At 34.1% G+C, this 24,784-nt stretch overlaps 2 protein-coding genes across 2 annotated transcripts; one reads left to right on the top strand and one right to left on the bottom strand.

The window, feature by feature from the left end:
* The first annotated feature begins 2,702 nt into the window (after positions 1-2,702).
* Positions 2,703-7,764, top strand: LOC149009738 (ATP synthase subunit beta, mitochondrial-like). The gene is made up of 9 exons (XM_089161421.1): positions 2,703-3,280; positions 5,019-5,094; positions 5,229-5,317; positions 5,497-5,614; positions 5,707-5,810; positions 5,913-6,071; positions 6,227-6,451; positions 6,551-6,862; positions 7,337-7,764. Exons 1-9 carry the CDS (start codon positions 2,798-2,800, stop codon positions 7,448-7,450), a joined length of 1,680 nt encoding a protein of 559 aa, XP_089017547.1. The 5' UTR covers positions 2,703-2,797; the 3' UTR covers positions 7,451-7,764.
* Positions 7,765-7,857: 93 nt separating this feature from the next.
* On the bottom strand, positions 7,858-14,961 carry LOC149009737 (kinetochore protein). The gene is made up of 11 exons (XM_089161422.1): positions 14,782-14,961; positions 14,483-14,701; positions 13,493-13,583; positions 13,222-13,401; positions 12,251-12,340; positions 10,963-11,070; positions 9,787-9,840; positions 9,246-9,360; positions 9,004-9,161; positions 8,815-8,910; positions 7,858-8,251 (listed from the first exon to the last, which is right to left on the bottom strand). The coding sequence occupies exons 1-11, from the start codon at positions 14,943-14,945 to the stop codon at positions 8,192-8,194; spliced, it is 1,335 nt and encodes a 444-aa protein (XP_089017548.1). The 5' UTR covers positions 14,946-14,961; the 3' UTR covers positions 7,858-8,191.
* Between the last annotated feature and the right edge of the window lie 9,823 nt (positions 14,962-24,784).

Raw genomic sequence — 24,784 nt, 5'->3', positions numbered from 1 at the left:
CCTCTTCCTTTTAATGGAAAGTCCTTCAACTGGGTTTCGAGTTGAAACTCAAAGGTTTATAGCTGAAGAGTTTTGAGGTAAGTGAATCAAGCAATCAAGTATCGCGTTAGGATTTCCAAAATTCCCTATTTGAGAGTGCTCGTTCGAGTTTCCATTCAAGTATCATTGTGTAATTCTGTACGATTATTATGGTAAGGAAGAAGAGTAAAGGAAAATGAAAGGAAAAGTAGAAAATTAACATCAAGCGGATTCAACAAGAAGGTTACCGACAGGTTACATTATCCAAAAATACATAATGGGTTGTTCAACGAGGCAACCGAGCTTAGTATCTTGTCCGGAGCTGAGGTTGCATTAATCGTCTTCTCTCCGGCTGGTAAGGTCTATTATTTCGCTCACCCCTCTATTTATTTGGTGATTGATTATTACTTCTATGGGGTACAAGGCTCTGCTGTTGTCCATAACAATTTGTCCGATAACATAGACAGCAACTCACCCAAGTTACAGAATAACTCAACTGAGAAGAAGGAAGCAAAAATATTAAATGGGTTGATAGACTAAACGAATCATGAAAGTCGGGGTTTTCACTAGCATCAGCTTTTAATTTATACCCTCTATTTAGTATATTACAAGTGAGTGCAGCGAAAGCTATGCACAATAGACTATTTTTTCCAATTTTGCAACCCAATTGAGATTATTTTTGTTGCTCATGCTGTTTATATAGATCGTTACAATTGGGCTTCTAATGTGATGCTGGACACAAATGCTGGTTAAAACCCTATTGAGCAAATTCTTAAGACAGCCCAACAGCAATAATCAAATTCAGGATTGGTGGATCCAAGCCCACTCTTTTTACTTCACTTTTTTTTTTTTTTTTTTTTTTTGGTTTTTGTCATTGGAGTAGAAATTTCATTTGTTTTACTTTTATATACATTTTAATACAAATACAACTCAACTAAGCTTATACTAAGGACCCGTTTGATAACACATCGAATAAGAATTTAAAGTGTTTCTTGCTTTGAAAAAAGCAAAAAATTTGGTTGAAAATTGCTTTGTTTCGCATGAATCTTTGCAACGTAAATTGAAATTTACGAATTTTTTTGCTTCCATAAACACCTTTGGCTTAACTATTATTTGCTATTGCGTTTGTTTCTTACAGCCAAAATTAAGTGACTGATTGGGTTTAAGCGACCTAATTTTAGAATGATTAATTATGTAATTTGACTCTTTAAATATAACATTGATACATTTTATAATTATTATTAAAATTTTCAATTTTGTCTTAGGAAATAGATTTTATCAAACCCCTATGAGTATTATTTTTACTTCCATAAACAAGTTTTATCAAAGCCTAAAAGAATGTTTTTGCTTCCAAGAGCACTCAAAATTGTTCCAAGTGTTTTTCAACTTTAAAAACACTTTGCGAGTTATCAAATTGTTCTTAACTTTTAGTTATTGGGCACACTTATAATAGTTCAACATTGATCATAAGAAAAAAGAAATTCATAATATTTGAAGGGCATAAAATATCAACGTCCATATGTAATTATAATATATAATAGTCAGCCCTTTAGATTAATGGGTGTAACAATGTGAAACATGCATAGGATAGGTAATCAATGCACCATATAAGAGGGCAACGAGAGATAAAGGCACGTAAGAGGGCAAAATGAGACAAAGGCAGCAGGGCACCTTTGTCTCTCAAAGTGACATTTACTTAAAGTATTAATAATAATAAAAAAGAGTATTCTTTTTCCTATGGTCAATAAAAAAGTTTATTGGTTGATATCTTCGAAACCATTGATAAGGTATCATAAAAATGGACAAAAATACAATCATTATCATACAACAAACGGAAAATATATATATATATATATATATAGTATGACAGTTTGAACACTAAAAATCGAAAATAACTTATGAAATATTATAACAGGAGTACCCCTCTCTACTATAACATTATAAAGCATATAAATTATATTAGTATGGTATGTAGATATTTTTTGGGTAATGGAGAGCATATTATACAAAATATTATTGAAAGAATCAGAAATATTTTGCTAGAGAAGAAAGCACGATTAATAATAGAAGGTGGTGGTCTTGCTCACCATAGAGAGTTTCAAAACTGGAAACCGAAACGGCCCCGGGGGGGGGGAACGGCACACACGCGACAAATAAGAGCCCAATATCCTTAACGAATGTAGGAACATCATTGTGTATTACCTTATGATCATACACAAAATAAATGTATCTCCTAGTGTAAGATTCTATATCTATGGTTAGGATAACTTTTAGCCTATTTTGACTAATCTATCCCTCATGTATCCCCATTGATTCCGATCCTGTCTTTTTCTTAACCCTAATTCTATTCAAAATTCAGGTTTTCAATCCTAACTGCCTTAACACAAAAAGCTTAAAATTGGGTTTGACTTCTCTTTTTTTTTTTTTTTTTTGAGCGATTTGACTTCTTAAAGCTTCACACATTGCTAGTTTCGAGCCACGAGAAATTCTCTGGTGGGACCAGTGACACGTGTCCCTCTTCGTTGTTACAAAGGTTAAGGCGTTAACCGCTCCTACTTTCTCCTACGGTCCTACCCAACAACAAACCAGATTTCGAGTTCTGCCAAGTCGTACCCTTAACTAGACGGGCAAGGCAGTAATTTCACATACTGCCCAATCACAATTCACAATGTACGATTCTCTCATTACAAGTAGAGCAGAGTGAAAACTCAGAGCTTTCTTCGTTGTAAATCAGAAAACGTTCGGAGGAAGAAGCGGAAGCCAAAACCTAGACATAGCCATGGCTTCTCGCAAGGTGTTATCGTCTCTTTTCCGATCGTCGGTTCGACGATCTGCGTCGAAGCCATCGTCATCGATTGTCCACCCTAGAACTCCTTCACATTCTTCTGCATCTCGTGCGTCTCCCAAGGGTTATCTATTGAATCGTGCTGTAGATTACGCTACTTCTGCTGCAGCTACTGCGCCTTCGCCTTCTACTCCTCCAACATCGGGGGCTAATACCAGTGGTAAGATCACCGATGAGTTCACCGGTGCCGGCTCGATCGGAAAAGTCTGCCAGGTGATCGGTGCCGTTGTTGATGTCAGATTCGAGGACGGATTGCCTCCGATCTTGACTGCCCTTGAAGTCTTGGACAATTCGATCCGTTTGGTTCTTGAAGTTGCTCAACATTTGGGTGAGAACATGGTGAGGACCATTGCCATGGACGGAACTGAGGGGCTTGTTCGTGGACAGAAGGTTCTTAACACTGGTTCCCCGATTACTGTGAGTATTTGTTGTTTTTGATTTTTTTTTTTAATTGCAGTTTTTTCACCTTGAAATGATGGTTGTCTGGTTCAATTTTTTTATTTTGGGATCTCTTAAAGTCTTTCGATTTATCATCGCAATGCAGGTGTTGACAGAAATTATGATGTTGGGGAAAAAAAGGTTTTGATTTTTTATGATCATCGGCTTATAAATCTTTTATTTCGTTGACTTAGCTGATTGCGAAGGTTCCATTGTTGTTGTTTTTCTTCCTTGCTTTTTAAAATATTCATTTCTCCAATAATCTATTGATTTGGTTTTGCATGTCGATCTTGAACTCAATGTTTCAAATATGGTGGTTGGTTGGTTTTAAGCTCAGGGTTTCTTTTGTTACTCGTTACGTTTTTTTCTTTGCATTCATACATTATTTAGTGGGTAATTATTTAGATCATATGCTCTTGGATTTTGATTATAAATGATTTATTTTTAAGATGCATATGAAAAATCATCTTTCAGTTGCGCGTCGATTGGGATTATGATAGCAAAATATTATTGATTTGTGTTGCCTCATCGCACTACAGGTCCTTGCCAGTAGAGATATGGATAGGTGGTAATAGCTAGGCAGAGATGTTATTGCTAGACATAGGCCAAGACGCAAGAATAGTGAGGTAGTAGTGCTGGCCGGAATGATCATTTGGTTAACTTTTTACTCCTCTTTCGTCTTCTTCTTTTTTCTTTTTTTTTTTGGTGGTGGTGGGGGGGGGTTGTGTGTGGTTGGTTGGGGTAAGGGGCGGATATCTCTGAAGGGTTTTTTTTTATTTATCATTGGAACCTCACTGTAGGTGTTGATATCAGTAGGGAATGGGGACAACAAAAACTTTTGATGGTTGTTGATCATAGACTTATAAATGTTTAAAATTTTCTGACTAGCTGATTGTGCTACTGATTCCATTCTTTATACCTAGCTTACCTGGGAACTGAAGAATTTCTAATGCTTTTCCCCCTTCTTTATAATGGATAGGCCTAAGGATTGGTGATGGTATCCTCCACTGTACACATGAGAGTTTTCTGAGAGAGATAAGATTTTTGTGTTTTTTAACTGAATTAGTGTTTGAACCTCTCTTTTTTTGGCCGTCAATTTTGACCTAAAATTTGCAGATGAGGTGATTGGTTGGATTTTTTAATTTCAAGGTTTGTCATAAAAATTTTTATCAAGTTGATTGATCAAGTTGTGATTAGCGATTATTCAGAATTGACTTTATTATGTTTTAAATGTCTTAACAGCTTTTCTTTTCTTTTCTTTTCTTTTTTTCTTGGGGGGAGGGGATGGTATTCAGCAAGAGTTATGTCCTGATGCACAGTAAGGGGGTAGCCCCTCAGAACTATAATTTTAAAACCTGAATAAAGAAGAGTCTTTTTATTTTAAAATCCTAAACCTGTGTGGCATATCCTCTGATTATCAAATGGTTTTACTAGTTAGACTCAGGGTTCACCATGCAATCATCTTAGTTTTTCTTTTTCTTTTCCCTCCTTTTTCTTTTTTCATGTCAAACTTTGTTGAATATTTTTAATCTTAATGTTCATTAGAAAACTGTCGACCTTCTTTTTTTTCTGTTGTCCTGTAGATCAGCTCAAATTTTTTATAAGTATTTCATTTTCTGTCTTGGGTATGCCATCAGTGATTTAGTGCTTTTTCCCAACAGAAATTATTCTTTTGTTGATCATTATTCATTGGGACTAGTTTGTGAATTTCCTTTAGGTGCCCGTTGGGAGAGCGACCTTGGGCCGTATAATGAATGTGATTGGAGAGCCTATTGATCATAGGGGTGAAATACGTAAGGAATTTTACTCTTATCCCATTTATGACTTCCCCTTTAGATTTCTAATATGTATTCAATTTTGAGTGTAATTTTTTTTTTCCTTTCTATTTCTGAACTCCCCTCTTCCCCCGCCTTTCCAATTTCAATAGAAACGGACCACTTCCTACCCATCCATCGTGAAGCCCCAGCTTTTGTTGATCAAGCAACTGAGCAACAGATCCTAGTCACGGGAATTAAGGTAGATACGTTTTCCCCTATAATATTGTTTTTTCTTGGTTCTTTTTCAATGTATATGGTATAACTTTTTGCTGTTTCTTTCCTACATTATTTCTTTTTAACTTCTGCTTTCAATGAAAGTATTTGCATTTCTTAATTCTGAACTATTAAGTATCCAACTTGTATTTTGGGTATATATAGGTTGTGGACCTTCTTGCACCATATCAGAGAGGAGGAAAGATTGGTTTGTTTGGTGGTGCTGGTGTAGGGAAGACAGTGCTTATCATGGAACTGATTAACAATGTTGCCAAAGCTCATGGTAGGCTTACACAGAAGTGCATCTGAAAATGTTCCTAGTATTATTCATTGATGTCTTGTATGTTGAATATTATATTTTACTATTTTTTTCAGGTGGTTTCTCTGTCTTTGCTGGTGTTGGTGAGCGTACCCGTGAGGGAAATGATCTCTACCGGGAAATGATGGAAAGTGGTGTTATTAAACTAGGAGAAAAGCAGGTTCTCTTATTTTGTGGCTCTTATATTTGTTCATCATTGTATTTGTTTCACAATTTTCCGTGTTTTCTTGTAATTGAACATTGATTTTTTTGTTCCCTTAAGAGTGAAAGCAAATGTGCTCTTGTGTACGGTCAAATGAATGAACCTCCTGGTGCTCGTGCTCGTGTGGGGCTCACTGGGCTTACTGTTGCTGAGCACTTCCGAGATGCTGAGGGGCAAGATGTGCTTCTTTTTATTGACAACATTTTCCGTTTTACACAAGTAAGCTTGCTTGTCTTAAACATGCACCTTCTATTTCCACTAATCCCCCCCCCCTCTCCCAACCAGAAGAAAAGGAGTTCGAAGAATCACTCATTTTTTCCTCTCCTCTCCTCTTAAGAGAACTATTTCTAACTAATTTACCTCCTGTCCTGCAGGCAAACTCAGAAGTGTCTGCCTTGCTTGGTCGCATACCATCTGCTGTTGGATACCAACCAACTTTAGCCACGGATCTTGGTGGCCTTCAAGAGCGTATTACTACAACAAAGAAAGGTTCAATCACATCAGTTCAAGCTATTTACGTGCCTGCTGATGACTTGACTGATCCAGCTCCTGCAACCACCTTTGCCCATCTGGATGCCACAACTGTGTTGTCCCGACAGGTAAATGTCCTTCTTGAAATGAAGTTATTCCATATTAATCACTATAATGTCCTTTGTTGCTAAGACCTTACTTTTTTAAACACATCCTTTTCTAAACAGATCTCTGAGCTTGGAATCTACCCTGCTGTCGACCCCCTTGATTCTACATCCCGTATGCTTTCTCCACACATTCTGGGAGAAGACCACTACAATACTGCCCGTGGTGTACAGAAGGTTCTGCAGAACTACAAGAATCTTCAAGATATTATTGCCATATTGGGAATGGATGAACTGAGTGAAGATGACAAATTGACTGTAGCTCGTGCTCGTAAGATTCAGAGGTTCTTGAGTCAGCCATTCCATGTTGCAGAAGTCTTCACTGGTGCCCCCGGAAAGTATGTAGAATTGAAGGAGAGTATTGCCAGTTTCCAAGTAAGAAAACATCTTTGCTATTAATGTTTCTCATTTCAGGGTTTTGCCTTTTGAGAGTCTGACTGTTGTAGTCCCCCCCCCGCTAAGTAAATAGTCTGACTACAGTAGTTGACATTCATTTGCAAGCTACTGCGTTTTGCTATATGTGATCTGTTTTTCCTAGCTTTGCTTCTTTGCATTTGGTGAAAGCTTTTGCTTGTTTGTTGATGTCATAACAGCATTTTAGTTACTGTTTCATATCTGTGTATGCAGTTAGTTGTTGTGCTTGATGCATTTTTTTGAGGCGGACTTTATATTCAAGTCTATCTAATTGTTATAGCTTACATATATTTGTATGAATGTCTCTGGTTTTTTATTTTCCTGTCAATCTTGAATCCCATTGCCATAACATTTGTCATCTTTTCGTTCTTAGTTTATGTTGCTTATGGTTGATGCTCATATCAGTTTTTACTGTGCTATCCTGGATTCTGGCAGGGAGTCCTAGATGGGAAATTTGATGATCTTTCTGAGCAATCTTTCTACATGGTTGGAGGAATCGATGAGGTAATTGCCAAGGCCGAGAAGATTGCAAAGGAGTCTGCAGCCTAAGGCCACAGTTTGGCGTCCCTCATTTTCCTTCCCAGGGACCTCAGAGAATCAATAATTTGGGTGATGGTGGCTCTTGGCAAGATTTGGGCTTCACAATATTTTTTTCAAGGTCAACTGTATTATTGTTTTTACCGGATTTGTGAGAGGTAGATTGCCGAGCTAGAGAGGGGTCTGCTGTGCCAGCCCATCGTTTTCTTTTTGGGTTCAAAATAATGTTGAAATTGATAGAGAAACTAGAGTATAATTATTCCCATGCCACCATGATACATGTTTTTTCGTTTCATAGAAAGTCTATTCTGTTTTGTTTTCTTCAAGATCTTGAAATGCATATATAAAAAGCTATTTGCTCCAGGTTGAATGGAATCTGTCAACAGTGATTAACTGTCATAGTAAATTTGAGGGTTTGTCATGCCATTGTCGTGTAAATTCTCACCATCTACCAAATGGTCAATGAAGGCATTGCCAATTTGCAAGTCGTTTAAAAACTACAAGGGAACTGGCAATGATATACCATAACTATGTCTTTCCTGAGAGACAAGACATTAAGATAATAATAATTCTGAAAGAAATCACAGAATTACATCCGAACACAGCAATGCCTCCACTAACAGAGAAAGAGGATCCATGACGTTTCTTCCGCTTCATAAGAGGAGGTGATTTTTCGTATGACAACTGGAGCACGAAAATGGTTTAAAACTTAAGATGCAGCTATGTTTGATGTGGCTTATGGGGTCGACCTTTCTAGCTTGGGTGAGACCTGCTCTGCCGAATGGTTTCCATCTCGCTTGTATAATTGTGAAACTGCAGCAACCAAAAACCATTAAATCCTCAGATGAAACAGCCAACATACATGCACATTCATGCGCGCACAAAAAATAAGACTTATTTTTTTAAGCTCAAGAGAACTCCCAGTTATTTCACATCACATGAGGTACATATAAGCAATCAGGTCAAAGGAATTGTTCTTTTATTCAAAATGCAAAATTACTGCTAAGTTCGATTAGCAAATCTGGGAAAAGATGTTTAAAATTCAGTCAAGAGAATGCAACGGAGCAAGTTCGAAGTAGATCAGTTCATGTACAAATTGATCTAAGTTCTAAATTTTAAAGTTCAATAATGTTTCTGAATTCTTTAGGCTGAATTATTCTATTTCCTAATTATTTGCAAACTCAAGGAAACAACAAAATAATGTTTCTGAATTCTTTAGGCTGAATTATTCTATTTCCTAATTATTTGCAAACTCAAGGAAACAACAAAAGAAATTTTCAAACAGAAGAATTCAGCTTGAAAATCTGTGGAATTATTCACGAGTCTGCTAGCTATATTGAATATAAATAACTTTTTAGACACAGATTCATACAAACCTCATTCACGGCTTCTTGACAAATGTGAAATAGTTGTTGCTGTTTATCTGCAGCAGCTTCTTTAACTGAGTTAATCTTCAGAGCTATGTCTTCTGCCTGACATCAAAAGATATGAACAATAAATTAGACTGGAAACTATACACCTTCAGGAACAATAGGGTTAGGTTCCCTAACCAACACTGATATTACCTCCGCTACAACTTCTTCAACCTTTATTTTTCTTGCTTGTAGATCAGAATTTTTTGCTTCTGTCTCCAATGTGATGTTATTTAGTTCTTTGGTTATCTCCTCATTTTTCAGATTTTTTTCTTTCTCTAGTGCCTTCCTTGATTCTTCCACCTGTTCCGCTGGAGGGGCAGAAGGTGAAAATATTTTACATAACCAAAACAATGAAGCGAAATGAACCATGTCAATTTGGTAAAAGGCCCTACCTTTTCCTTGCCGTTCAACTAATTTTGCCTCAAGGGACTTATCTAGCACTTCATCCTCTGTCAGCTTAACCTTCAGAATCTTGATATCTTTATCAATGCTCTTGGATTTGTTGACCTGATAGTGCATATACAAATAATTACAAACATTTTTTGATCAACGAGTATAAACATTACAAGTCCAAGTTAGTTCATCTCTCAAAAGCACCATTGAGATGTTAGGAAAAGGTATGCTTTAAGCCTAGGACATTTCATATGGCAACCGCTGAATGGTAGGTCTCATCCTAATAATGCACCATGTGTATGGTGAACTAGCCTTCTGGCTTTAGACATTCATTTTTCTTCTATACAGAAACAGAGCTCTTGTATGAGCAGAGGAAATAAATTCACCAAGTTTCTTTCTTAGTACTCAGCAGCCACATTCATTTATTCACCAACACAGACTATCAAAATCATGCTACAGGATGCAAGTAATAGTAAGAAGAGAAGGGGATGGGGGGTGTGGCTGGAAAAATAAGTAATCCTGCTTTAGTTAAAACTGGACCTGTTCTTGTATTCCTTGCATCTGCTTGAAGTGCTTGGTCATCTTCTTGCCAGCCTGGAAAGGAAGAGGTATTAGTCAGTACAGACAATGCAGACAATTACTATTTCATGAAGGCACACATTGGCATGGTAAAACTAAAGCCATGTGGATCTTCATTTGTACAACAAGGATCTCATCATGGCTGAAGAGGTACAGATTCATATACAGCTCTCCATTTCAAACAGTTGATAGTAACAATGCTGATATGCTATTCAAGAATTGTCAGTATTCTAAGGGTTTACCTAACATCTGAATCGACCCCTGCACTTACAAACTAATTTACTCCGTTGGCCTTGAAGTTGTCGTGGAGGAAACAAACTTGCCTAATATCAGAGATTCTTTTCAGCCTTAGCAATTCAGTGCCACAAGTAATGCCGACCTTGAAACTTAAGTAAAAGATGATATTCAAATGATGAAGCCCACCTAGTTTTGTGCAACAAAGTGAGAAATTTCAAAATCTAATTTTTAATGACATTATTGCATGGACTACCACATATGACAACCTTCACCTAACGACCCAGAATTTGAATTGACGACTTGTAGGACTTGACTGCACCAGGAAAGATCTTAGTGCTATGGCATTGCCATCCTGAACAATACAGGGATGGTGAAAGAACAAAGGTTTCTGAATGCTGTCTCGATTATCTGAATGGCAACCTCAACATTCTGCACAGAAAACAGCTGTTTTCTGACATTTTCTCCTGTCAACTTATGCGGCATTGGGAGTCCAAAAACCCAGTGAAAAACCGTGGAGTTCAAAGTACACACCATTTTTAGCTATGAAACACACTCTTGAGAGTAAAAATAATTCAAGGAGAGAGGGTTGCTTTTACAGGCTAGAATCTTATTCAACAACTACTTAATGGCTAAAGTAGAGTTCATACATGGGATCATTCCTTCTTTTGTTTTTCTCTTTCTATTCTTTTCCTTGCTTCTCATGATTAAACAATATATGCTCTTGGTCAACTTGCCCAGTTTTCTATTATTGAGAACGACCCCGTACATCCCCCACCCCCAAAATAAAATGACCACAGAAGGATTAAGAACAAAAATGGGAACACATTCAAATCCTAGATCAATACAGACAAGGGCTTTCCATGAAATTACGTATGTCAAAATCAAGTACTTAAACTATACCTTAGAATACACCTCAATCGCTGCAGTCTTCTCCTGAAACAACTCCATGGCTGATCTTTCAGCATTCTTTGTGTCAACCCGAATTGATCTCTTCTCCTCCAAAGCCGCCTTTATAGAGAAATAGTAAGCATGTGGATGTTTGGAAAGCAAGGAATTGGAATGAATTAATACATGAAATATGAAAAACAAAGTTAAAGCACAGTCAAATGGCTAATGTAAAACGACTCAAAACAGACGAAGAAAGGAAATTTATAAGTGACAAAGGGAAGGAAAATTGCAGCATCTTCCCATGATACTAGAAAGGCATGCAAAAAAATATATATATATATATGGCAGGTAGCAAAGCAAGGTTCATTACAAAGCTGAGATAGGAATACAAACAGAAAAGTCATTGACCATGAACCACCGCATAAAATAGCTATTAATAGGTATCATTCCTAGATGAGCATTACATCAAGATCATCTGGCAGCACAAAAGAGCAATCCAATTAACATCCAAAGATTTGGTTGTACTTTAAAATCAATGGTCATTGGAATTCAGAGCTGAATAGCCTCTAGGTGTGTTGAATACCGAGAAAGACAATAAATTACATGTCACAAAAGCAGCATAGTAGGACATTTAAGATATGAAATCAATACTTTACAGCGTCAACTAAGAACAATCGGTTCAAACCTAAAGGAAAAAGATTTGGTCTAGTGTATGAACAATAAAAATGTCACAGCCAGTGGATAGCTCCTGTTTTTAGAGGCTCCGGGAAGGGTCAAATGTATGCAGTTTTACCCTAACACCATAAAGGCTGTTTCCAGGTTTGAACCTGTGAGCAAGTCAACCACCACTATTTACATGATGATTGGTAAGGTTCTTCTGATATTAATTGAGCAGTCCATAATAAAATCCTCAAAAAGAGTACATGGTGATTCAGGAAAAAATAAAAAAGAGGTTTTCTTGGAAGGCCAAGTAGAACACAAAAGTACAACACTATGCATGGAGCACTACTACCCAACCTTAGTGTTCCCGAGATACATCCTTCCCAATTACAACCACGGCCTTGATAGCTCAAAGGACTAAAAGAAAGTGGAGCGAATCCTATAAATTCAAGCAGCGTCATGACCGGAAAACAGCAGTTCTTTATGTGGTCAAACCATTGTACTACATTACCCAATCATAACACAAACTTGACTTCATAGGGGTTAACTTAACCATGCATGTAAGTAGTAAGAGCTGAACCAGTAGAAGGAGAAGATTATACAACTTCAAACACGGTTTTCAATTAAGTTGCATAAATACCTGCAGCTTGTCAGGTGATTGGACAATTTTAGATCGTAGCTTGGCGTTTTCTTGCGCACTTTGCACCAATAAAAAATCAGCATTTGAAATCTGCATAGAGCAAAAAAAAAAAGAGGACTGGCATTAAACTAAAAGCTTAGCAGTTAATCAAATTGTATCGTGTCTGTTTTTCTGCCTCCCTTTTTTTAATTTATTCAAAAAAAAATATAGGGTCAACATGTATATATATGCCAATTGATCTGATAAAAAAAAAAACTCCTAAAAGGACAACCCTCTGATTTATTTAGAGAATACGTATAATCTGAGTGAAACAATCTTAGACAAACAAGAAAAATCAGCTTTACAATACTACCACAGTAATTCAGAAACCTGTAACAAGCACTGTATGACAGGAACCTCAAACATAAATGCTATGGACAGGAATTCCCTGCAGCAGAACTTTAATATGCAATAAACAAATGACAGGTGTGATCAACTAGGAAAACAAAAAATACAATTGGAAAACACACATATCTAAGGAACTCTCCAAGTTCTAATATCCCCAAATCTAAAAAGTATAGCTGAGTACTCTATTGCTTAATCTTCCACATGGAAAAGGGATGTAATAACCCCAAATACAAAAAGAAATATGGATTAAAAAAATGTGGAGAAAATCATTTTTATACGATTCAAACAGACACTTGACAATGACAAAAAGTTATAAAAGGACTGTCCTGGGCATCTTCAAGTATAAAATGCAAGAGATATTGCAGCTATTATCCCTTTTTAGATACTCTGGAGCATGGTTATCAGCAACGCTAATATACTTACTGATAAATAGTGATTTGATTGTTAGAAGAAAAGAATATATTTAGAGCCAGGAGCCAAAAACTCAATCAAAACCAAGACAACACAAGTAAAGAGGAAGGAAAAGTTACTCCCTTTCAACCAAAAAATTAAACATACACAATGCTTAAAGATCAAGCACCGACCTTCTCGTCCATTTCTTTACTCTTCTCCCTTAAAGTTCTAAAGGATCCCTTCAAAGACATCTGGCGGTTATTAAGTCCCTGAATGGTCTGGCGTAGCTCATTGACTTCAGCATCTAACTTTTGAACTAATGGTTGCTCCCTTTCCCTTGCTTCTCTATGCTCCGAAATTTCAGCATTCATCTGCAAAAAAGACATGAAGATGCTATCACAAAGCAGAGGGGACAAAGAAAGTATCCAACTTCAGTTGCAGTACTTCTTCATATAAAAGTACCTGAGAAATCGTTGTCTCCAATTCTAAGCTTTTCTGTTCTTGGAAATTCATCTCATCAACAATTGGTTGTAGTAAATTCAGTTTTGTTTCCCTGCGATGCTCAAGTGGCAAAAATGAAAAAGTGAAAGAAATGAGTAATCTGAGAAAACCTTATATACTGCCAATAGAATCTCTATAACAATTTGGGCATAAAGGAAGGGGAAGAGTTATCCCTAGATTAGCTAAATGAGTAAAATGAAAAGTTGAAATATATTGGAATCAAAGAGATATGGAAAAACTATTTCTCCAGTCAAGTAAATCAAAGTGATACAGTTTTAGGTTGTGTAGTAAGCATAAAAGACAGCAAATCATAAACAAACTGATTTTGGGAGTTTTTAAAAATTAACTGTGCTCAGCATAACTCCCATTCCCCACTCTATCTTCGTGTTGGTTTCAAATTGGTAAATTTGACTGCAAAAGCAAAGTGCAGGGCCTAACCTGTAATTGTTGCCATTATGATAAGTCAACAGTTAAATCAGATAAATTGGTAAGTCTTCGTCCTATTTTTGGTGCAGTGAGATTCATTACAATCGAACTTGATCAGAATGCAAGTTGCCCCTCATCCCAAAAGGGCATAACATGCCACGATTTTTAAGTACTTTAGAGCGTTAGAAAAAATAAGCAAAACATTAACTAAGGCCGTTCGTTGCCACTCAACAAGATATTTGCTCGGATTTGAAGTCCTGCAACGATTATTAACCAGATTGATGCTTCAAAATAAACCCAGAAGTAAGGTTTATACTGGATTGCATGAAATGATAGTTTATTTTATCATTCAAAACTTGGTAATAAATGGAAGTAAGTACGACTTTAGGTGTACACTAGGGTATTCAGATGTTCTCGCAAAACGTTACATTATGGTACGAACCAACGAGAGCCCAACTTATTTGTTTGCTAAACAGGAAACCACAAATTTCACAACGCAAAGACAAAATGGTCGTAAATCCTTACCGGTGAAGGCAGAAATTGAGTATCGCACTGAGAATAATACCCGTCCTTTTGACCTCTGGCTTCCCCATATCTTTCAAAGTGAACCCTATGGGGCAATTGACTGCAGCAACTATCTCCTTCATCTTATGGTACAAGTTAATGGTTTTGACGGCATCGGTATGAAGGTCTGGATTCTCCAGTTGCCCCAAAGCACCGAAATCAGCTTGGCCATGATCATCCCTGCAAAATCAGAAACTAGAACAAGTTCAGAAGCGCTAAATCACTCAGATAGGTTAGAAGTTTAGGGTTTTAGGACGTACTGGAGTGGATCGAGACAGATAAGAAGGTTCGTGTAAATAGCGCAAATGAGTTCAGAGTTTGGATTGCTGAGATCTTCTTCTCTGATGCTTGCGATCTGACACTCAGAGAGAAACGTGACCATTTCTTTGGCAGAGAGAAGTGGAAAGGAGAAGGTCGACGCCATTTTCCCGCCAATGTAATGTGGCGATTCAGTTTCAAATGTGGCATCAGCGGTTGGATTTATAAGGAACTTCTTATCCCTGAATCGGCAGCGGATCGGTCGCTAAACAAATCCAATTTTTTGAACGATTCAAATCATTCAAAATTGCATTTACGGCCCTTTTCTCATTCTCCGGTTATTTATATAAGAATTTTTTTTATCGAAAATGAAAAAAATTTGGTTAAATATCACTTACCTCCGATCTTACTTGAACAAATAGCACTTACACCTCCTCTTAGTTGGATAATATCACTTACCTCCCCTCTTACCTAGCAAATATATCAAACACCTCCCCTCTGTTTTTCGATTAAATTTAACTTTTACCATTAAATTTTTTTCTAAAATCCCGAACTATTGTTGGCTTTTTTTTTTTTTTTAATCCTAAATTGTTGTAATCACCCTAACAGCTAAAATACTAAATTACCCTCAATTAAAATAATTATTAAAAACCAAAACTAAAATTCAAATTATCTTTAGTTATTAAAAGCCCAAAGAAAAGAAAAAAAAAAGGGTATGTTGGGCTTTTAATAATTAAAAATAATTTGAATTTTTAGTTTTGGTTTTTAATAATTATTTTAATTGAGGGTAATTTAGTATTTTAACTGTTAGATAATACGACAATTTAGGGTTTAAAATAAATATATAAAAAAATTTAGCCAAGGGTAGTTTGGGATTTTAGAAATATATTTAATGGTAAAAGTTAAATTTAACCGAAAAAATTAACAGAGGGAAGTGTTTGATATATTTTCTAGGTAAGAGGGGAGGTAAGTGATATCATCCAACTAGGAAGGGGTGTAAGTGCTATTTGTCCAGATAAGTGATATTTACCCAAAATATTTTGATAATTTTAGTTCATAATAGATTATGAAATGAAAAATAAATTTTTGTATATCAAAATAAAAAATTATAATGAAGATTAAGAACACATTGGGGTTTGGACCTAAGAGAAATAAAAAACAATAGGGTCTTCATAGAATTAATGTATGTTTACCATTATACCTTCAATTGGTATTTGAATTTTAAGTAACTTGTATCAAAATGAATATATAGAATGAGTTTGTGACCCATAATCCATAATAAACAAAATTAAGATTTAAAATTAGGAATAATTACTATTGCCCCTGTACTATTGTTTAATTACTAAAATGACCATAATCATCATGAAATATTGTTGTCCCCCTAAATTCTAACGGTGTTAATAAACAGTTATATTTAATTGTTTGATATATATTTTGCCCTTCTAAATTTAAAAAAACAAAAAAATAATTTTATCGTGACTAGCACAAGCTAGCCCGATGAACCTCAGATCAAAAAAAAAAAAAAAAAAAAAAACTATGAAATACCAATTTTACACTCGTATTCTTATCATTTTGAATTCAGACACAAAAAAAATTCTATCAATAATAAGAACTTTATAAATGTGATGATGTCACATTAAAAATAAATAAATAAAAACCCATTGGAAGTAAGAATTTTCTAAGATTTGATAATGTCAAATTAAAAGTAAATAAATAAAAAGTAAAATTTAATATTTTTTATTTATATTTTGAAAACTAGGTCTTTATTTTATTTCTAAGTCCTATTTATTTTGATTAGAGAATAAGATTATTTAATTATAGTATTTTTTTCGTAATTACTAAGAATAGTAATATGATTTAATTTAAGCGGTAAGTAAATAAATTTTAAGACTTTTTTCTTAATTTTAAATAAAAAAAAGTGTCACATCATCACTTAACCAATGGAACAAGTAATTACAAGAAAAGTCTAAGATTGGATTAGTAATTAAAAATGTATAGAGGATAAAGTAGTAATTAAACAATAGTATAGGGGGCAATAGTAATTATCCCTTCAAATTAATACTAAGCGCATAAAAAAAATCAGATTTGAGAATTGATACAAAAGACGCCTTTAATAAATTATGATCCTGTTAATTTTAATTCCATGGATTTGACATTGAAATCATGCTAAAAACAATTAAGTGACCGAATCCGGATCATCTCCCTGACGGCCTTCCTGACCACAAAAACCAGCGGGCCCCACTAGTGAAAAAGTTTTTTTTTTTTCTTCCAAAAAGTATTTTTCACCGTGGGCCCCACATGTTTTTGTGGTCAGGAAGCGTCATCGAGTCACAGATCCGGACTTTGAGTGACCAAGGGCAGAACTACAATGGGGCCAAGGTCACCCCTGAATTTTTAAAATATTCTATAATCCCTTAAAAAAAATATGTATTAATTTCCTTCATTTTTTTTCAATTTTTTATCTTCTCACATGTAAACATCATATTTGCCCCCATTCAATATCGAGAATAATTTTTAAAGATAAAATAATATGTATAAATATTATAGCTAATCAAAAACTAACCCTTCAATCCCTATTTATTCTCTCCTCTCTCTCTCTCACATCTTTTCTTCATATTTATTATCTTCTCTTTCTATAAATCGTTGGTTAAATGAAATTTTTGAAAAAAAATCTTATTAGATATTCAAAATTTCATTTTTAATTAGAATCTAACTTCTCAATCAATATTTATTATTTATTTAATTTTATATATTTTTTATTTATTTATAATTTTTTATTTATAAAATTTTGTTATTTGATTTAACATTGTGAATAAAATGTCTATAGTTAGTAAAATAACTAATTACCATTGGTTTGCATCTCTTACCACAGAAAATTTTGGTTTGCATTTGAATTCTTTGGGTTGAAGTCGTGTGTTTTTTTTGTTTTTTTTACTGATGCTTTAATTACCTATATCTTGTCGGAAAAAGATATCATTATCAATAATTTACCTATTTTTTGTCAAATACGTGTGATTCCCACAAGATATATGTGGGCCTATTCATTAATATAATAAAATAATTCATGGACCCCTAATAGGTATTAATAAGGGCCCACACAATATTTGTGGCAAAAAAACATTAGTGCTTCCCCAATTTGGATTTCCATTCTTTGGCTCCCCCAAAATTAAATCCTGGTTCCACCCCCTGTAAGTGACTAAACACACTTAGTAAAATCGACAATTGAAAAACCTATTTTACAACATATTACATTAACATGGATTAATGTATGATACTAGTCAATCACCAACAATTATCAAATAAAATAATAGCCAAACTCATCAATACTTTAAATTCATATTCTAAAATAATAATAATAATAATAAAAGCTTAGAGATCTCAAAGGCGTATTATTAAATGACTGTAATAAAAAACCATAGACAATATAAAAATTAAGAGGAAATAGAATTTACCTTTAGTAACAAAAACAATAATGAAACAGACCGCAAAAGCTTGATACACTTGAATAGTTTAATGAGAATTGGACCTATCTATCCCTTCCCCCCCCCCCCCCTTTTCTTCTCTTTCCTTTTTTTTTGGTATTTTGTTTTTTGTTTTTGGGTATAGGTAACAATTATCAAATAAAATAATAGCCAAACTCATCAATACTTTAAATTCATATTCTAAAATAATAATAATAATAATAAAAGCTTAGAGATCTCAAAGGCGTATTATTAAATGACTGTAATAAAAAACCATAGACAATATAAAAATTAAGAGGAAATAGAATTTACCTTTAGTAACAAAAACAATAATGAAACAGACCGCAAAAGCTTATACACTTGAACAGTTTAATGAGAATTGGACCCATCTCCCCCCCACCTTTTCTTCTCTTTTCCTTTTTTTTTTTGGTATTTTGTTTTTTGTTTTTGGGTATAGGTTCACAAACGGAAGAAATCAAAAGAGATTCAAGATATCAAGATTTAAAGAAATTGAATGCCATATTAATTAATCAGTTAAATGATGTGGAAATTTATTAATGAACTATATAATTAAGACCAAGTCTTGATTCTCTAATTGTTAGAGACGAGGCTTGTGCTATCCTCACATCTCTCCCTCAAATATTAAGAGGTGGTCCTATTTTTGATTCATCTTATTAGAAGTCAGAGGTGGGCCCCTTCCAAATATGTGGTATGGAGATGTGAGGAGAACATAGACCTCTACCCTAACAGGAAGATGATCCATATTCATTAAAGATTATAGAAACTTTAATGGTGTATTCATTAATCAATTAATTTAACCACGAATTTGGGGAATTTTTAGGGTGTCCGCTCTGCTCTTTTTGATAGATTTCCTGAAATTCCGTTAAGTTACGATTAAATTAATTGATTACCTAATATATCATTCAAGTTTATATAATCTTAATGAATCTGAATTTTCTACCTGTTAGGGTAGAGGTCTATGCTCCCCTCACACCTCTAGACCACATATTAGAAAGGGGCCCACATAATATCTCTAATAAGATGAATTAAAAGTGGGACCCTTCATAATATGTGATGAAGAGATTTGAGGGGAGCATAAGCCTCTACTTTGGCAGTTAGAGGATCAAGACTCAATCTTAATTATATCATGCATTTAATATATTTAGTATAGCATTCAAGTTCATAAAATCTAGGATATCTTGAATCTCTTTCGGTTTCTTCTCCTTGCCCGCCTATAAAAATGATAGACTTCTAGTCCAATTCTCATCCAGCTTTTCAAGTGCATCAAAGAAAACATCGACATGATGAAAACTAGTGTCATCACTGTCTTTTTCGTTCTTCTTTTTGTTGCAACTGGTAAGTTTATTTAGTTTCAATTCTTATATTATTATTATTTTTTTTTTGGGTTGTTCAAAGGGGTTTTATTTTGATATATAAATTAAAGGAATTGATGAGTTTTGGTTATTATTTTGTTTGATAATTGTAGGTGATGGAGTGGCATCAGTGGAAGCTGGTTCATGCACTTACGAACGCCCAATGAAAGACTGCTTTGAGGTGAAATGCAATACCGTATGTTCAGCCATTTATGGCCCAAAGGCTACTGGACAATGTTCATCTGCAACAACGTGTAATTGCACTTTTCCATGTTGATGTAATATATATATGTTGCAAAATAAAATTTTCAAATAAATAAATGAATTAGTAGAGTGCGTTTGGTTACTTAATTACTTTGATGTTTGCATAGACTCTAATGCTAAAGGACTCAAAAACGATGGAATTAGGACTCAAAGAAACAAATTTTATTAACGGCCCTTTTGGTATCAGTTTTTATTCTTTTTTTTCCCATTTTTTTAAGGGAAGGCGGTGGCTGAATGGTCCTAAAAATTTTACCATTAAATTTGGTAAGATTAAATATAGATTTTCTATCATAAACGGTTCAAATTTAATTGAATAGATTTAGTCGTACGATTTATTTACATGGCCGTTCAGCTATATTTATGCCTTTTTCTTTTAATCTATATTTTTTTTTGAAGGGTTTTGTATCGACTTTAAATCATATAACGTGATCAAATGAAGAGACTTATGGTGATCTATCTATATGGTCTCAGCCCGTGTCCTTGTACGCTCAAGTTCGTACGAGGCGCTGGTTGCCTTTCAAGAGTTGTCAAGCTGTGTATAAGCTAGCCCGAGCGAACCACAGCTCCAAAAAATAATTGGTTGGTTACTTTAACCCTATGAACTGATCCATTTTGGAAATTATTGTGATTATGTGAGTCAATGATTTTTTTAAAAGAAATTTTCAAGTCTGGTCCCCTTACTGTACCATAAACTAATGTTGGGTGTCCTTAGTACAATATATTATGTGTGGGTTTCAACCACACTAATGCTGTTAGCCGCCGTTAAGTATATTCAAATTTCAAACCTGGAGAGACCAAAATACCTTTCAGATTATTTAATACATTGTATTATATATTGATTACCTATTTTTAACAGCTAAAGGGCATTTCAGTCATAACATAATGTATCAGATAATTTGAGGGGTATTTTGGTCCTTTCAAGTTTGAACTTGGAATATACTTAATTATTAACGGTTAATTGTGTTAATGAATCTGGTTAGGACTTACACGTAATATATTGCACTAAGAAGACTCACACATAAAAAAACTCTTTTTAAAACTTAGGATCAATATGAAAGAATAAATGGATTTAACCTTAAATCATGAAATCCAATAACTTAAATCATGAACATTGTCCAATAGCCTTTCGTACATGAATTGTTAATGATAATTTGACCCACCTATCCCTCCCCCGCCTTTTGGAAGAAATCAAAAGAGATTTGAGATATCTAGATTTAAAGAAATTGATTTAATTAATTAATTATTAAATTTAAAGAAATTAAATGCCATATTAATTAATCAATTTTAAAGAAATTGAATGCCATATTAATTAACCAGTCAATTGATGTAGAAGTATGTTAAATGCATTGTATAATTAAGATTGAGTATTGATCCTCTAACTGTTAGAGATGAGGCTTGTGCTCCTCTCACATCTCTTTGTCACATATTAGGAGGGGTCCCACTTTTGATTCATCTTGTCAGAAGTCAAAGGTGGACCCCTTCATAATATGTGGTCCAAAGGTGTGAGTGGAGCATAGACCTCTACCCTAATAGGAAGAGGATTCAGATTCATTAGATTATAAAAACTGAATTAAATGGTGAATTCATTAATCAATTAATTTAGGGCCTGTTTGGTTACATGAATTTAGAGATTTCAAATCTCTGGATTCATGAATGTGAGAATTATACCCGTTTGGTTGTAAAAATCTCTAGATTCATGAAATCTACAGATTCACGTTTTTAGTGTAAAAAGGTGAATCTGTAGATTTATGGGTAAGGGGTGAAATCCAGAGATTTCAAAAAAGCTATACAATTGTACATTCACAAAAATCATGTCGATCAAATAAATTTTTAGGATGAATTCACAGATTTCATTCCACAACCAAACACTTAATTTTATAAATTATAACTCCATAGATTTGAAATCTCTAGATATTTGAAATCTCTAGATATTTGAAATCTCCAGACTCATGTAACCAAGCAGGCCCTTAATGACTTAGCAAAAGTTGGGGAATTTTTGGGGTTTCGCACTTTTGGACAATAAGACTTCCAAGTTCCAAGTTACAATTACCTTCTGTTTTTGTTGTAAAATAATATAAATGATATTTCAATTAGATGTGAGAAAATAATAAATAAAATTTTCATTTTTTTTTGGTAATAATAAAATTTTCATTTCTAACCTTATATTAAATGAATTTGATATAAAGAAAATGAAAGAAGTATTCAGACTTCAAAAATGCTATTATGCTTGATATAATAAATTAAGAAAGAACTAAAAAGGTGGAGTCATGAGGCTGAAATGGCTTACGGTCAAATTAGGTTCCGTTCATGATTAAAATCAAGGCTAAAATAAAGGATAGAATCATATCTAAAATCAAAGGTTGGAGAAGACAAACACTAATGAGTTAATCCACAGATTTCATTCGACCAAATATTCAGGGCCATAATTGATGTGGAAATATATTATTTTAGGATTAATCCACAGATTTCATTCCACAACCAAACAGTCAATTTGAAACAGTCAATTTTATGAGTTATGACTCTATAGATTTGAAATCTCTAAATAAGTCGTAGTTAGATTAATTCATAGTTAATGTACCATTCAAGTTCCTATAATCTTAGGGCCTATTTGGTTACATGAGTCTAGAGATTTCAAATATCTAGAGATTTCAAATTTATAGATTTCAAATCTATGGAGTCATAATTTATAAAATTAAATGTTTGGTTGTGGAATGAAATCTATGGATTCATCCTAAAAAAATTTTTGATCGACGTGATTTTTGTGAATGTGCAAATGTATAGTTTTTTTGAAATCTTTGGATTTCACCCCTTACCCATAAATATACAGATTCATGTTTTTAGTGTAAAAAGGTGAATCTCTAGATTTCATGAATCTAGAGATTTTTACAACCAAACGGGTATAATTCTCAGATTCATGAATCTAGAGATTTGAAATCTCTGGATTCATGTAACTAAACAAGCCCTTAATGAATCCAGGTCCTCTACGTTTCAGGGTACAATTCTATGCTCCTTTTACACCTCAATACCACATATTAGGCGGGGTCCACCTCTGATTTTTGACAAGATGAATCAGAAGTGAAACCCCTTCATAATCTATGATGAAGTGGTGCAAGGGGAGCACAAGCCTGTACCTGAATGGATAGAGGATCCAAACTCAATCTTAATTATCTTGTGAATTTAATATATTTCCACATCAATTAATACTCCATTTAAATTTCCAAAATCTTAGATATCTTGAATCTCTTTTGATTTTCTCCTATTGTGAGCCTATAAAAAGAATAGACTTCTGGTCCAATTCTCATCGAAGTATTCAAGTGTATCAAAGAAAATATCCATATGGTGAAGATTAATACTTTTGTTGTCTTTTTTGTTCTTCTTTTTGTTACTATTGGTAAGTTCTATTGCCTTTCAATTCTTTTATTCTCTAAAATACCTAGTTACAGTCATTGCATGATAAGCTTTCAGATTGTGGTTGAAACCAACACCTCTTAGTGAAGAGGTCGTGGGTTTGACTCTCGTTGAGGCATATTAATATTCCATCACCCGACTTAATAAAAGCCCCTTTAAACCAAAAAACAAAAAAAAAAAAAAAGCTTTCATATTCTTTTTTACATTTTAGATTATAAATTTAAAGTATCAATGAGTTTAATTATTATTTTCTTCAATAATTGTAGGTGATTGGCTCATACCAGCAAATGCTGCTACTTGCACTGATGTGAAAATTGGAATGTGTATTGATGAACTGTGCAAAACCTTATGTACAACCCTTCATGGAGCAAATGCTACTGGACAATGTTCATTTGTAATAAGGTGTACATGCACTTATCCATGTTGATTAGTATGTTACAAAGCAAGCTTTTTAATAAATAAAGAAATGGAGTGATAAGTATCAGTGCTAATTTTACTTAGATAAGTGTGTTTGGCTACTTAATTCCTCAATGTTTGCGTTGATGTTGATATCAAATCTATAGGATCATAGTTCATAGGATTGTCTTATAAGTTAATTGTTTAGTTACCTAACCCCCAAGGGGTGGCTCAGTTGGAAAAAGACCAACTTCCATGTAGGATGTCAGAGTTTGAATCCCCTCGGGGTCGAGGTCGAGGTCAATGCCCTCTTTACGTTTAAATTCTATATGTAACAGTTGCCTCCCTAAGGTATAGTCAAGTTGTGTATAAGCTAGCCCGGGCGAACCTTAGTTCTAAAAAAGAAATTGTTTAGTTACTTTAACCCTATAAACCGATTCATCTTGGAAATTATTGTAATTATGTGAATCAACGATTTTTTTTAACTATTATTTTTAAAGAGTTTTTTTTTTACGTGTGGTTCCCCTTAGTGGACCATAAACTAATGTTGGGTCTCCTTAGTACAATATATTACACTAATGTTGTTAGCCGTCATTAAGTATATTCAAATTTCAAACCTGGAGAGACCAAAATACCATTCAGATTATTTAATATATTGTGTTATATATATTGGTTATCTATTGTGAATAACTAAAGGGCATTTCAATAATAACATAATGTATTAAATAACTAGAGGGATATTTTGTTCATTTCAAGTTTGAAATTTGAATATACTTAATATCGGCTGATGAAGTTAGTTTAGTATGACTCACACGTAATATATTGCACTAAGGAGATCCACCAATACGGAGGAATCCATGGATTTAACCTTAAATCATGAAATCCAATAACTTCAATAATTAGGCAAAATTCATAATTCCACATTATTTTTGTTTATTATTCGAATCAATAAAAGTAACCAAACTGTCGTTAAAAAATCATATTTATGATTCAATAGATTAATCTATGGAATCAAATACACTCCGTTTGCAAATTCCGTTAATTTATGCTTAGATAATTTCATAGTTCATATATTACTATTAATCTCTTGTGACTTTACAACG

The sequence above is a fragment of the Hakea prostrata genome, chromosome 7, assembly GCF_041222555.1.
Source record: "Hakea prostrata isolate BN-2017 chromosome 7, UWA_Hpros_2, whole genome shotgun sequence".
NCBI classification, from domain to species: domain Eukaryota; kingdom Viridiplantae; phylum Streptophyta; class Magnoliopsida; order Proteales; family Proteaceae; genus Hakea; species Hakea prostrata.
The sequence above is the reverse complement of the archived record's forward strand: the minus strand, read 5'-3'. Positions and strand labels throughout refer to the sequence as shown.